The sequence below is a fragment of the Aulonocara sp. 'chitande type north' Nkhata Bay genome, linkage group LG12, assembly GCF_057382095.1.
Source record: "Aulonocara sp. 'chitande type north' Nkhata Bay isolate Kocher_YH1m ecotype deep benthic linkage group LG12, A_spYH_male_GT1.1, whole genome shotgun sequence".
Taxonomy (NCBI): domain Eukaryota; kingdom Metazoa; phylum Chordata; class Actinopteri; order Cichliformes; family Cichlidae; genus Aulonocara; species Aulonocara sp. 'chitande type north' Nkhata Bay.
Window position 1 is genome coordinate 15,539,714 of NC_141355.1, and position 13,208 is coordinate 15,552,921.

Genomic DNA, 13,208 nt, shown 5'->3' on the forward strand with positions numbered 1-13,208 from the left:
GCAAAACTTGAGAAGCTGCTTAAAAGACAATTTTGCCAAATGGCCAAATGCAGTTAAGATTTTGTTAAAAATAAAAGATGAAATGTTTCAGGTCGATGAAAAAGAAAAAAGACTCGGAAAAACAGAAAAACATGCCCACTTTGTTTGGGGGAAAGGTGAAAGCACACTTTTCGTCCTCAGCACTACTGCAAATTCCTCAGACAACCCACGCCTTTCTTGCTATGAGTTGGCATTGTTTACCGCTGCACCACCATGCTTTCTTAGCATGTGGGAGCAACAAGCCTTAACGGTTCAGAAGCCTGTACAAACAAGCCCACCTTTCATCTTTTTTTAGCTTCACACTGTCTAAAATATAGTATAGATGACATTTAAGAATAAAAAAAATATTGCCTTGATTGGTTGCTGGAAAATATTATATATATAAAAAATATTTGTAAAAGTATACAAAACAAAACCCAAAAGAGGCGTATTTACTGGGAATAATAATAATAATAGAAATTATACAGAAATATACATAAACTCATACATGTCTAAGAGACTGAGCGAGTGAGCATGAAATGATAGGAGCATGTTGAAGTGCATGCAACGCAGAGTTTATCTGTGCATTTCTGTTGCTCTTTAGTTAAACAGCCAATGTAGATATCAGTGTGCAGGCGTTAGACAGTGATTCATCATTTGATAAAAGACTACTGAGACCTGCAAACTGCCTGCATGTACTGTATGAGTCAAATAGCATTTCTGTAACAGAATATGTCTGTAGCCAAGCCCCCTGTCCCCTAATGCAGGCCAGAGAAAAGCAGCATAGACTTAGAGGAAGGATGTCTAGTGAGGGTTACAGGCACTGTACTGTACTATGCCAAAATAAATATGTGGAGTTTTTGTGTTTGTGCGTGTGTGTGTGTGTGTGTGTGATAACAACAATCTACCAGTGAACTTTGTATAGCATTTATTTTGCCTGAGTTGCACGACTGTTGACACTAAATGTAAAGCAGCAGGAGGTTTTGGCCCTAAGGGTAAAACTTGGCTGTTATTGTCAGGGAGAAAGAAGAGAGCTGAGAGGACAGTGCAAGCTAATCCAGGTGTGACTCAGACTATAGACATTTGCCAGGGGGGACTAAAAATGACGTAATCATTGTAAACAGAGACCTGGCATATAAGGATGTCTAAGGCACAATGTTTGATGTGCACTTTCAATAGATTATTTACCCCAAAGACTATCTGGGATGAGTGACTGCACCTGAGCAAAGATTAGACCCATTTATCAATAGTACAGACTGTAGAAAAACAGGCGTCTTTAAGTGTTGCTGTTGGCATTTTGCCAGGATTAATAGCAAGTCTTTACTACTTGCCCATCTAGATGTTTCCCTGTCTTGTGTTTTTTTCCCTCAAGAAATTCCTTCTTCCTGTTTCTGGGTGTTTCTGAGGAGGGGATTTGACTATTTCTCCAACACGGAAATAAATGCTTAAAAAAATACCTTCACACTGCAATATATCAAAAGCAGGCAGAGGGGGAAAGGGGAAAATAAACGGTTTACATGGATGAAGAGAAAGTGAGCTGCTCAAATTTGCACACCATGTTCACGGGCCAGCAACAGATGTGTGTAGGTGTGAGCGAGAGACAAACAGAGAGCATGGTAAGTATGCGTGAGTAAAGCAGCGTCATCGAGCAGGCAAGCAGGCCTTGGCAGACTGTGGGTGTTTTTATGGGTGGGACTTGGCTGCTGCAATTGACAGATTACAGTGGTGGAGGCGTGGCTTGCCCTTGCAGTCAGAGGAGCACGTGGCTAGGCCCGTCTGCACGAGGGAGCAGCAACAAAGACCAGCCAGTCTGGGCCACAGGACATCTGCTGCACACCAACACACACACACGCACACATGCAGGGGTTCACATTTGATCACCACATGCAGACATGTGGTCAGGTCATACATAGAGTGTCTTATATCAGCTGTGAAGGGCAAACCCACACAGAGCCTGTAAATGGAAACTGATTTTTTTTTTAAATGCATATGCATCACCTCTTCATTGGCCTTTTACATGAACCATGTGTGCACAAGTCTATACACACTCTCCATATTAATCCAACAATTACCCAGATACCCGTGTACAGTGAGGCCTGTGTGTGAAGAGGAAAGAAGGAGGAGGAGGGACTTTAGATAGAGACTGTGGTGGGAAACTTTTGGGGAACTCCTCCCTGCTCACAAATAACAAGAAGCACATTCACGAGAGGTTCAGGGGAGGTGTGCAGTACCAGAACAAGCAACAGACTCAGTGGTCCTTAATTTGAGCCTGTTGTGCTGCTCATTCTTCCCCTTTAATGGTTTGAGTCTCTTTAATTTTCTGTCTGCCTATCTCTTGGAAGCATTCTCTAATTCCAAAGTGCTTCACTGAATGTTTCCTGAACATTTTCAGCAACAGGAATTTTCAGCAAATCTCTCCCTGATCTCCCACCACATCAGATAGACACAGTCTGTTCATGAAAAATGCTTCTCTTTTTTTTACTGTAGACCACACAAACATCTACACACAAACAGTACCACCCCCTTCTTTATGGGGGCTGCGCATGAAGCCGAGCGTAGACAGAGCAGGGTAGGGAGATCAAGTTTAGAACCGATGGTTTTAGTCAGAGCTTATCAAGCCCCACACACAGCTTATGTAAATGGATAAGCTGCCATCTCCACCACTAGCCCCTTTATCGACAGTGTCTCACCACACCGACGCCAGACACAGGCAAGCTGTGCCTCTGTGTGTGTTTGCACATGCATGTGTGTGTGTGTGTTTGTGTTGGGTCGACCAATATCTGCCTAGTAACTACAGACAGACTGCTCCAGATTCACATAAGTAATCCTCACACCCTTACACAAACACACACACGCACAAGAAAACACACAACAAAAGAAAACAAAAGAAATTGTAGGCATCTGTTGCCACGGCAGCATTGTTACTCAGCCCCTCACGTGTATGACATGTTAATGTATAAAAAAGGGACATACTGCTTCAACAAACAGATACAAAAGCCTAGCTATGACAGCGAGGGGGATGGGTAACGATACTCAACACCTCCCACTCTCTCCTCGGCTGCCCCCTCCTCTCACTGAAAACCGTGAACCTTCACATACTGAACAGATATACGTTTCAACACATGCTCCTTCTCGTCTGCTCCCTGCAGGGCTGTGTATTAACACAACACATGCGCACAAAGACCTCAGTGTAATCCCAGTCTTCCATCCACCCTTCTTCATTCACATATGAAAAGCTTTCGGGCTAATGTCAACAGAGGGATAGTGCTACACGCATGTATGTACACACAGAAGACCATTAGCATGAAACTGCAGCGTGGTGGGTTGCCACAAGCACTGTTTTGAGCCTGTGTTGTAATATGTGAGCTGTGAGTTAAACTATAACTGGAATCTTTTTACTGAGGTTTGATTAGAGAAGAAAGACCGGGTTATAAAGGCTATATAAAAGAAGTCATGGTCATCAAAGCTTGTCTTTCTGAAAATCTCAAAAGATAATAAAACTGTGATGCCACGTGATATTAACTTGTACAAAAAACACGCTGTTTTATGATAATGTAAGGAGTCTTCCTTAGGGTTTGTTGGCATGCATGCACTATGTTCCTTTAGTTATGTTGCTTATTGGAGATCAGTTGCTTTATTAACTCTCCAAATCACCCAGTCAAACACAAAGCATTTCAGTCGTTTCATGATTTTTACCTTTCTTCTTTTAAAATACTTTACTCTTAAAATATACCATAAAAATAACGAGTAAATATGCAATCAAGTAAACCTGTCCAAATGGACACAGCACAGGAAGCTAATAAAAGACAAGTAGGTCAGACCACAAGCTGTCCTCTGTTCATCTGTGTATGATGAAACCAGTTTTAGCAGCAATGTTTCCGCATGTGTGTGTGTGTGTGTGTGTGTGTGTGTGTGTGTGTGTGTGTGTGTGTGTGTAAGAAGGAAAGAGAAGGACTTCCCCTTGAAAAAGTCAGCTGAAGATCAGCAGTCACTTTTGCTTTCACTTAGCTACCACCATTTTTCAGTTTCCATATAAAGCTAGTTTGAACCGGATCAAACACACTGAGAAATCTCAGTGATTTCCAGACTTCTGTAAGCTTCTAGATTTCCACGAATCGACACACAGAGAGATGACAACATCCCCCCGCCCCAAACACAAGCTCACACCACCCGACTTCAACACTTTTTTGTTTTTTTCAGCTCTGACCTGTAGTGCCTGGGGATTTGTGTGATGTTATGCTGACAAGGTGGGAGGGGATATGTAGAGACTTGTTAGACCTTAAGGCACAGTACCCTATGTATGTACTTAATTATGTAGTATGACGCATTTGCAAGTGAGTGGAGAGTACAGGTGTATTTTGTATCATAAAAACAAATCCAGTGGATGTAATGCTCTGGTGGCTGTTGATGTAAAAACAATGGGTTAAGTCAATTAAAGCGACCCCTCAAACTTTGTGTCAACTATTTTGTTTCACTATAAACATTTTTTACCACAAGGAAAGACTTTATTTTAGAAATACTGAGGGCCAAAGTGCCTTTGCTGCCAATTTGACATTTGACAAGCCACCAAAAATAATTTATAAGATGTTTTCTACTTTTAGTAAATTAATTTAACTGGAATATTTAACACAGCTACTTTGGTAATATAGCCTTACCCATAATGGCACAATTTGGACTACTACTTGTATTTGTGCAGAATAAGATATTTTGCTGTTCTAAAAGCTCACTTTGAGTAATGTTTTGTGACTAAAATCTCTTTTCAGTTTCTTTTATAAATTCCCAGAAATCCCACTAAGCTCTTTCAGTGGTCACAGTCCAGTAACTAGCGCCAGCCTTTATTATTTCCTCAAGGCATTATTCTAACAGATGTACACCTTTAAAAAAATTCCAATCTTATGGTGCTGCTCACGTGTTTTTCTTGAAAACTTCCCCAACATCAACACAGGTGCTCGGGTGTTTTTCTCTTATACAGCTATCTTTGTGAAGACTAGTTTGACTCGACAAAATAGTTACAATGTCTGAACATTTTTAACTTCATCCACAATTTGTAAGAGCTGTTTGATGTTAGCAGTTTTGATTTGAAATAGGGTTAAAATCAGGGCCTAACGACTGACTGGGCCCTCACTGGGCCTAACAGTATTGATAATGTCAAGGTCACTATTTAGTATCAGTAACTGGGACATTAGCAGTTTGTAGCCAAATGTTGTGAAATGAGTCCGCTTGGCTTGTCTCCTGGAAAACATGTTTACAACCTGTACTTGCTTTGTTCTTCTGACAGAAATAATCATAGGCCATGTGAGTAGCAGGAGGGGCGAGGCTGTCACATTAATAGTGCCATCTCACAGATAAGTGTGTAGAATCTTCTACAAAGAGGCATCACGGATCACGGACCTGCATTCTTCTTGTTTTAATTCACTCATTGTCAGCACCATTATTCATTCATCCTATCATTTAGGTGGATTACTCAATATGGTCGTCCTTGTAGGAGGATGACGAATAGATGTGTAATAACGCAATCACGAAGTGGCGCAAGCGCAGACTGAGTTTCAGCGCCCTCCCTTTCTGGCAGAGCTGTACACAGAGCTCGAGGGCTCCGCGGGTAGCCAATGGGGACACGTTGTTTTACCCGTGACATCACCGCCACTCCTCTGACTAAAGAGGGAAACAAACATCCATACAGAAGGAACGGGAGAGGAAGAGAGAGAGGAAGGAAGGTAGGAGGCCGAGGAAGGGAGACTTAAAACCCCTCTAAACCTGTCTGGCACCGAGGACGACGGCACATAACCGAAGCAAGAAAGAGAAAAGGACCTCACCGGGACCTGAAATCAATCGACATTTTCCAGCTGCCCACACTAACGGCCACTTTTCCCCGTCGTCTCGCGAGAAACTTCATCGATTTTTAGCAGGTGATGATCTTGGATTATTGTTTTTTGGGATTTTTTTCTGAATATGGATGATTTTGGAAGTGAGCTCGGCTTATCGAGGTAATCAGCCAAACGATGGGTGTTTGCAGAGGTGGCGGTCGGTGATGGCGACCTTTAACGGTGGATTGAAAGGTCAGGCGGTGCGTTGCGTGATGGCTGAGTGTGATAAACAAGCTTTTTCCACCCCCCATTTCTTTAGCTTGTTAAAGTTGCCATCACCACCATCTCCTCCTCCTGAGTAGAAATGTCAAAAGCCCTCGAACGTGATTCCGTCTCTTTCAAGGAGGTGAAAATAACAAGGGAGGGAGCGAGCTAGTTGGTTGCTGTGCCTATTTTTCTGTTTGTCCCGAGAGCTGGGGGATGGGGCACCAAAGCCAGCTAATTCCTGTCTAGAAATAGAAAATTCATAAGCTGAATAGGCAAGCAGGGCGAGAGAGTTGCTTTCGAAATTGCTACAGAACATTTTCTTGAATATAAGTTCTCGCACGGCTTCGGCCGATGGAGGAAGTAGTTTCAGCTTTGGCTCAGACGAGCTTTGCTCGATGTGTAGAACTATGTGGCATCACCAAGTCTCTTTCTAAGTGCCTTAGTGTGATTATATAACCGTGGTTGTCCGCATAGCTTCGCTTAAATCACGCAGAACACCGCATTTCAGTACAAATAAAGTGATTAAAGCGAACTACAAAACGATGTCTAAACAGGAAGCAGGGAGATTGCAGACAAAGGAAGAAAGAAGAAACAAAGGGAGCCGATACCTCACTGTCTAGACAGTGGGTTTTCAGAAAACATTAGTGCCGTTATCTTCCCGTAGGCTTCTCGTGGTTTGTTTTCAACACTGTCCATTTTTAAAGAGCAAATTTTACAGCATGTGACAAGCCCAAATGTTTTGTTTTTTTTCTTCTCTCCCCTGCCCTTCAGTGTGACTCAGGACTTTTTAAGCCCAGCAGGGCCTGAAATATGAGCTTGGCTTGCGCCTGATAAAGAAGCACAGTTTCCCCCTTTTGTTTGCTGGAGATTATCACACGTACGTTTTTTGTTTCCGCAGTAGTTTTTGTTGTCCGCAGAAATCAAATGGCATAGTTTCTAGTCAGACCAGTTTTCACATTTGGTTATAGTGAAGGGTTTGGATCCTTTGTGAAAGGAAGTTGGGTTTATTGGTCGTGACTGATGATCTGCTCTGTGCTGGAAAGCCCCCGACTTCCTTTTGTTTGGGGTATTTTACAATTTCACATCTGTAGTGTTTCATAGGATTGTCTGGAATAATTCACAAGTGCATGTTTTGTTATAGGTAGGGACTGATTGAGGTGAATGTGTAATGACCCTCAGTATGCTTTATGTATCTCTGGAAGATCCCCCTTTGTTTCGAAAAACATGCAAGTCTTTTGAAGTATTCAGCGTGGCCATGTCTTTTTTACCTTATCGCTGTGCTTATAAGGTCTTGGTAAATATTAGGTTACCATGCCTGCTGTTTATCAAACACCTGGACCCATTGTTCCTTTGTGTCATAAAGTTAATGTGTTAACTGCTATGGGCCTCTTTTGTAATATGTTTTTGCATCGTCAGATGTGATTTAGTCGCAATTTAAATCAATACCTTTTCTTTTATTGAAGTGTTTCTGCGTAACGTGGAGCTAAAATCGTCCAGTCTACATCTAGTCAACACGATAAACTGATAAGTCAGTCAGCTTTAAAAGGAAATTACTGATGATCCATATAAAGGGGGTTGAAATGAAAAGCATTTTGAGCTACGCATTAGTTACTAGCTTTTAGCTGAGTCCCCCTGTCTGGTATTTTTCAGCAGTCAGCAGTTGGACACGTGACACAAATGAAAGGGAAAAAAAGGTCTTTGTGGGCTTTTCCAAGGAGACCCTTTATTGACATACTGGTGAAAACATCCAGGTGAAGAGAAACGAGGAAGTGGTAGGAAGACAGGTTTGGGTGGGGGTCTGATAGCTAATGGTGCTTGTTATTTAGGACACCTCGGGTGGACTGACAGGACGTTCTAAACCAACTGCCAGAACATTGAGCTCGCCTGCCCTGTTTGTGTCCGTGACCAGAATATAGACGAGCTTCACACCAACGCAAGCAGCTGCTGTGTTGCACCAGAACAGGGCAAAGGTTGTCCACAGAGGAAATATGAGCCCGTTGCTGTGTGTGGATTTTATATTTTATTTTTATTTATTTTCTGTGTGTGGGGGGCGGGGAGAAGAATCATAGGTGATCGGCTGAGTTGTAAAATGGCCCGGACAGGGCTGGCAGGCACAGCTCTTCTTTCCTATCTAATCCAGGCCTTCCATGTGTATCTTTCCTTTCATGTGGCTGTTTTTGATCAATCACCTCAAAGTCACCGTCTCCCATTACACAACTTCCTGCGCTGTTGCACAAAGACGGGTAGCAAACGTCACAGGACTACTTGTTTTGCCAAGTTACGCACATGCACGCTCATTTTCTGGGCGTATGCGTGGTGAGAAATGACTAGGGAGGTTTTGAAATGCCTTGTAAGGCAAGAGCCAAGGGTAGGGAGGGGAACACTTTGTGAAACAGCTGACCTACTTTGTTTATCGCTTATAGCCTTGTGCCATTTAGCAAAAACAGAATCTTATTTAATCTGAAGTGTTTCGTGTGTTCTTTTGCGATCATGATACCGCGAGTGAGTCAGAGCTTTTGTTTTTAATTAGATGGAGGAAGTAAGGGCCTGAATTTGGTATGAGGAAGAAGAACAGCTGACACTAAAGCCTACAAAAAGCAGAGGATGGGGGGGATAATGGGAATACCTCTCAGTTTTTCTCAGAACCACCAAAAGAGCCGGCAGGAGGGAAGAGGTGACACTGCAGTGAACAAAGCTGTAGAACAGAGCACATACGAGCCTTTGCCAAAGGTGTTGAACAGAGAACAGTGAGTGTTGTTTGTTCTGTGGGATTCCTGCGGAGACACATTCATTACTGTATTCAGGCTAAAGGGCAAGTCAAAACAGAAAGCTGAATTTACATAAAATGACAGCCGTGTTATCAGTCAGCTATGTTGATACTGCAACCAGTTTCTCTGGAACCAGACTAACAGGAAGAGCGGTAGGGGTGGAAATGCGTCCAGGAAAACATTTCAGTTCTTTTTTTTTTTTTTCTTTCTTCCATGCACGTGTCAGATCGAGGTGTTGGTGTTGCAAACTGCACGTCGGTCTAAGAAGCATTCTCACTCTGTCTCCCTCGTTCTTTCAGCAATGGCTCAAGAGACGAACCAGAGTCCAGTGCCCATGCTTTGTGCCACAGGTTGCGGTTTCTATGGCAACCCAAGAACCAATGGTATGTGCTCCGTATGCTACAAGGAACACCTGACACGGCAGCAGAGCAGCGACCGCATGAGCCCCCTCGGCCCAATGGGTAAGACCGCACACACAAATTTGATTTGTCTTCTCCTTCAGAGTTACTGCAGCTCAGACTGATTACATCAGTTTCTATGTAAACAAATACATGAACTTTAATCAGTATATTTAAAGCTTTTACTCCACTGTGGATAATAACAGACAGGGTCAGGGTGATGGGGTGCTCCTTTAAGCACTTCTGTGATCCAACATTAAAGTTTTTCTTGATGCAAAACACTATCAGTACTTTGAAACAAGGAACAAGGGAGAATATGTCCCAAAAGAGAAGTGACGTTGAATACATTTTTAGATAGGCCTGAAACTGCTGAAAACAGTTTCTATTATTCAGCTCACTTGTTGGCATGCAAACCCACATCACTTGGATTATATTTATTTGGATTTTTAAATTTATTATCATTGTCATCATACAGGCTCAACTGCTAGTCCTACCTCAGAGGCTTCTGCCATCCAGAGACTAGAAGCCAGTCTAGCAAAGGTTGATGCCTCCCCTGCCCCTTCACCAGACATGTCTAGGTCAGTATCCGCTGCCATTAGCTCTCGTGATGTTTGCTGGTTACTTTTCTTGAAATTGAATGAGCAATGTGATGACTGACTCACCTCGCTCCCCGCTGGTTAAACCTGCAGAACCATTCAAGGATCTCTTCCTGTGACTCAGCAAATGACCGAGATGAGCATCTCCAGAGAGGACAAACCTGAACCCCTAGAGCCTGGTAAAAACATGCTTTCATTCCTATTGGTTGCTGGCAACATTGCAGGCATTTTACACATACCTAGTTGACAGCTAAAAAACACACTTCTCGAGGCAAACACTGCTACATAGTTCTTTCTGTAGCCTCAGTTTTATTTTTGATGCTTCGCTGCATACCTTAAGCTCCGCTGTTGGTTTTCACTTACAGCCTCCAAGAAAGAGAGGGTGTCTAAAAATAAACCTGTTTAAAAATACCTCCACTCTCAGGACACTCAGATTTAACGTTGCCTGCCAGAGGCTTGCTCAGAATAGTGTATTCTTTGCTGCCAACAACAAGAGGGGCAATTTAGAGATAAGGAAAATACTAATTACTATTATCTTGGACAACAATGCAACATTTTAGAGGCCACTGGCTTTCATTGTCTTGTAAAAGTATGACAAACAGCCTTGTTTGCTGCTCTGGGAATTAAAGGGATAATGACACATTAAAGGCTTCCGTGACTTATGACTTTTTTTTTTTCCCTCCCGTTGTCTTTCTTTCTGCGTAGTTGTAAGCCAGCCTGCTGCTTCTAGCCCTACTCCTGTAGCCTCTTCTAGCAGTGAAGAAAGTAAGAGTGACACCCCCAAACCTAAGAAGAACAGGTGCTTCATGTGCCGCAAGAGAGTGGGCCTCACAGGTGAGTGAGCAGGTCGCAGTTCAGCATGAATTTCTGTCAGTGCACTTGTGAAACGCTCCCATTCCAGCTTTTAACCCTTGATTTTTGCGCCTCCAGGTTTCGACTGTCGCTGTGGCAACCTGTTCTGCGGCATCCACCGGTACTCTGACAAGCACAACTGTCCCTATGATTACAAGGCCGAGGCTGCCGCCAAGATCCGCAAAGAGAACCCCGTGGTGGTGGCTGACAAGATCCAGAGAATATAATAGATGAGACAGAGCAGCAGTGGCAGCAACAATGAAACACCATTGACAAAAGACTGGAGTATGAGTGCGAACCTTTGAAATGAGCATAAATGAGAATGGAACAGACTTGATTTACAAAATTACAACCTCAAGAAGATCATGGAGAGGAAAAAAAGAAAAACGTAAAAGATCCTGTCTGAGGAAGATGCATGAATGATCACTTTTCTCCCTCTTTTTTTTTTTTTTTGATTAACTCATTAGTTTTTATCCTGTTTTCTGTGGTGTGGTTTTTTGTTTTTCTCGTTTTTTGCCGCCGTTCAGTCCGACGTTTTGTTTTTTCTAAGAATATGTATTGTCTTACTAAGAGCAGACCAGGCTACATGTCCAGGATAAGCTGTGCTCCTCTCACCCATACCAGGCGCCATTATTGTGCCAAACCGTAGACGGCCATTTAACACGCGCCGCCACGTGTCAAGACACTGGCTGGTCTCTCAAAAGCATTCAGACTACACAGAAACAGTCCATACAAGTTGTGTCCCTCAACCTTTGAACTTCTCGCTCTGTGCTCCGTCGGCGCTGGAGTCGGTCAGCGTCTCCTGCCTCGCACGAGGAGGGGGGGATTTGTTGCGATGTCTTTTCCTAGCTTTACCTACCTCACGGCTGCCGCGTTAAGCTACGTTGTCTTCCCTTTTACTTTTTTCGTCAGCTTCGACCCCATCAGAGCAGTTGATCATCGTGACAGTCGGCGTCGGTGAATTCCCCTAACCCCTCCAATCGGCACACCTTGCTTTCACTTTGATGGGTTTTGATTGAGGCTGTTTGGAGGTATCATGCTAGACGGGGACACACAAATTACTCGCTGAAGGAGTTCCACCAACTGTTGCCGGACTGTGTGTATGTGTGTGTGAGCCGACGTGTGGCCTGAGGGGAAGGATGGCACCCTTCCCCCATGGGTCTGGTAGGGTCAATGTAGGCTTCAATATTGTAGGGGCATGAATGAATGGGATAAATGCATGAGTCACTCTTCATCTGTGTTTAGTGTTTCACAAATATCATTCAACTTAGGGTTTCAGATGTTTTATTTGCTGAAAGACAATTATCTGTTATGTTTTATTAGCTTATTTTTCTCTTCCATTGTACTGATGTTAGCACATGTATTCAGTGCATTGATGGAGTTAGGGTATGTGAACCATGATTTCTTTTTTTTAAATGCGCTAACAAAACATTCGTGTGAGCACAGTGTGTGTGTGTGTGTGTGTGTGTTGGGCTGTGTGCATGTGTTCTGTCCTCACCTCTTCCTTATCCCTTTTGACTGTAGAGCTACCCAGTTTATCAGCACATGTTTACAGAACTACAGGAGCATGCCAGAGCTAGATTTATGAAAAATAATAGATACCAAGATTAGATGTAACTTCTCATCTGTCTAACAGCTATTGGTCTCTGTGTCTCTGCTATAGAGCACTGTAAGGGGGAAAAAAGGGAGGGGAAAAAAGTGTGCGTGTGTTTTTGTGTGAGTGCACGTGCACATACCTGTGCGACAGTGTGTTTTCATGGCTGCCTGACACATTGAAACCGATGTATGTTTGTGACTTGTTTCTCCCCCGTATGGATGTGTTTTTTGTTTTGTTTTTTCATTTAAAGTTAACTGTATGTATCCGTTTGAGTTTTTCCTTTCTGATTCTTAGTTATATGCAAATTTGTACAAAAAAGAAAAAACAAAACTGTGTTGATATTTATGTATTACATATAATCTTGCTATCCAGCATTACAACAGAATAGTATCATGTAAATAAAACTGTACAGAGAGACATTACAAAAGGCTGAGTGTGTGCTGATTCAGTGTCCCATTTTGCTTATTGTTTTTGGGGGGGTTTTTTTATTGCCGGTTTGATTAAACGTTAAGATAGAAAATGTGGCCAAAACAAGCAGGTTTTGGATGACTGTGCACAGGACAACTTGACTGAACGTGGCTGGATTATTTTCAGTCAGGACAAGACTAGAGTAGGAGCACCATTTCCCCCGTCATTAATTCCTAAACCAGGCTAACCTGACCTCAGGCCGAGGTCTGGGTCACACAGGAAGTATTAATCCCCAGATTGCGGAACACCGTGTAGGTAGGATGCTTATGAGCGTGTTTCAGGGACACTTCTCACACTCCTGTTTGGAGCCCCAGGGCGAAGGCAGTTCGCAGATGGCGTTAACGGGAGCAGCTGCTCAGACAGACAGCTGAGGTGTCCTCATGTGGTGTTGCTGTGACAGAGGACCACAAAGATCACATTGTCTGGACACACAGCTAAAA

The 13,208-nt window shown here is 43.1% G+C and overlaps 1 protein-coding gene across 2 annotated transcripts; it reads left to right on the forward strand.

The window, feature by feature from the left end:
- The first annotated feature begins 5,669 nt into the window (after positions 1-5,669).
- zfand5a (zinc finger, AN1-type domain 5a) lies at positions 5,670-12,727 on the forward strand. 2 transcript variants are annotated; one of them, XM_086313786.1, is made up of 6 exons: positions 5,670-6,002; positions 9,157-9,318; positions 9,731-9,833; positions 9,945-10,030; positions 10,557-10,685; positions 10,782-12,727. In XM_086313786.1, exons 1-6 carry the CDS (start codon positions 5,972-5,974, stop codon positions 10,928-10,930), a joined length of 660 nt encoding a protein of 219 aa, XP_086169912.1. In that variant the 5' UTR covers positions 5,670-5,971; the 3' UTR covers positions 10,931-12,727. The 2 variants fall into 2 exon arrangements, with proteins under 2 accessions (XP_086169912.1, XP_086169913.1); XM_086313787.1 differs by having other exon boundaries at positions 5,672-5,924.
- The last annotated feature ends 481 nt before the right edge of the window (positions 12,728-13,208 follow it).